The sequence below is a fragment of the Xenopus laevis genome, chromosome 2L (genome assembly GCF_017654675.1).
Source record: "Xenopus laevis strain J_2021 chromosome 2L, Xenopus_laevis_v10.1, whole genome shotgun sequence".
In the NCBI taxonomy this organism is placed as follows: domain Eukaryota; kingdom Metazoa; phylum Chordata; class Amphibia; order Anura; family Pipidae; genus Xenopus; species Xenopus laevis.
Genome location: NC_054373.1, coordinates 180,382,705 through 180,384,174, shown reverse-complemented (window position 1 = coordinate 180,384,174; position 1,470 = coordinate 180,382,705). Strand labels below are relative to the sequence as shown.

Below are 1,470 nucleotides of genomic sequence, written 5' to 3'. Positions count from 1 at the left end.
TCCCCCTCCGAAACATCTTGTAAGTTCATGGTTAAGAAGGTCCAGTATTTCTTTACTAAAGTAGTTAGAGTTATCAAGGAACATACTGGAGAATTCCTGAGCTGGATTAGTAAATACATTCAGTAATGGTCAATGGGAACCTCGTGCAACTCACAAAGAACTTCCTTGAAAAAACTGATTTAAGAAATAATAAATATGCGAGGGACATTGTCAGCAATGTTATCCAGTAATTCCAACCTGCAGGTTTAAGGAGAGAAAAAGAGAACATTTCCTGGGTTTTAAACATTTTTTTAACTTAGAAAAATCACATAATGAAACAGAAAGTTTTTTTTTTAATCTGAGATTCACAAATGTGTCGTCTTATTTTGATGGACTTTCTTTCATTTTGCTTTTATCTAGGAATGAAGAGGTTGCTCAGTGCAATCCAAATATCAGGTTCATAACAAAATTAAATGTGCTTGCTCTATGAGCACTGACCTGTCTAAACCTCTAAACTGAAATATGGAAACAGGGATCTCCAACCAGTCATTGATTCTCTCCTACACTGAGTTTACTCTCTTGGGTTTCCCTGGGATATCTCGATGGAGGCCCCTCCTGGCAATCCCATTCTTTTCTATGTACTTAGTTATCCTCAGTGGAAATTCTCTCATCATCTGCCTCATCTGCATTCAGAAGTCACTCCATGCCCCCATGTATTTGCTCATCTCTGTGCTCTTTGCCATTAACATCACCAGCATTAACACCACATTGCCCAAATTCCTCCTAGACTTGTTATTTCGTCTCAACCAAATTTCTCTCAATGGGTGTCTTCTGCAGATGTTTTTTATTTACTTCTTGATGGCCTGTGAGTCTGCTGTGCCCGTATTAATGTCCTTAGACAGATATGTAGCAATCTGTAGGCCACTGCGTTATCATAACATCATGACAAAGAGGTTACTGGCCTGGCTCACAGTCATTGTAATAGTTCGGAACTGCGTCCTTATTTGTTCTTTGGTCCTATTAACCTCTATGATCCAGTTCTGCAAGTCAAACATCATCCTTAATTTTACATGTGAAAACATGGCACTTCTCAGTCTTGCATGTGGAGACACCTCCAAACCACAGAATGCTGGGGTCATTGCACGCATCATTGTCACTGTGATTGATGGTAGTCTACTCTTGCTTTCTTACTCAACCATAATCTATACAGCCATGAAAACTGCTACTGGGAAATCCAGACACAAAGCTCTTAACACCTGTGGGACACACTTGCTGGTGGCATTGGTGGTCTATTTGTGTGGAATTCCCTCTTCCATCGAGTGGAAGATGGAAACAACCCTGCTAACAGACCTTAAGAATCTATTCACTGCATTATACCTAGTTATTCCAGCGGCCATAGACCCCTTGATATATGGTCTGAGGGTGACAGATATCAGAAAGAACCTAGTAAAATTCTGGAGGAAAAAAAAGATCAAGTTGTTTTCATCATAA

The 1,470-nt window shown here is 39.7% G+C and overlaps 1 protein-coding gene across 1 annotated transcript; it reads left to right on the top strand.

The window, feature by feature from the left end:
* The first annotated feature begins 501 nt into the window (after positions 1 to 501).
* Positions 502 to 1,470, top strand: or52l1l.L (olfactory receptor 52L1-like L homeolog). Its single transcript, XM_018245584.2, has one exon. The coding sequence runs from the start codon at positions 502 to 504 to the stop codon at positions 1,468 to 1,470; it is 969 nt and encodes a 322-aa protein (XP_018101073.2).

Excerpts from the sequence above, each read along its gene's own strand:
- or52l1l.L (XM_018245584.2), top strand. The coding sequence starts at position 502 with ATGGAAACAGGGATCTCCAACCAGTCATTGATTCTCTCCTACACTGAG.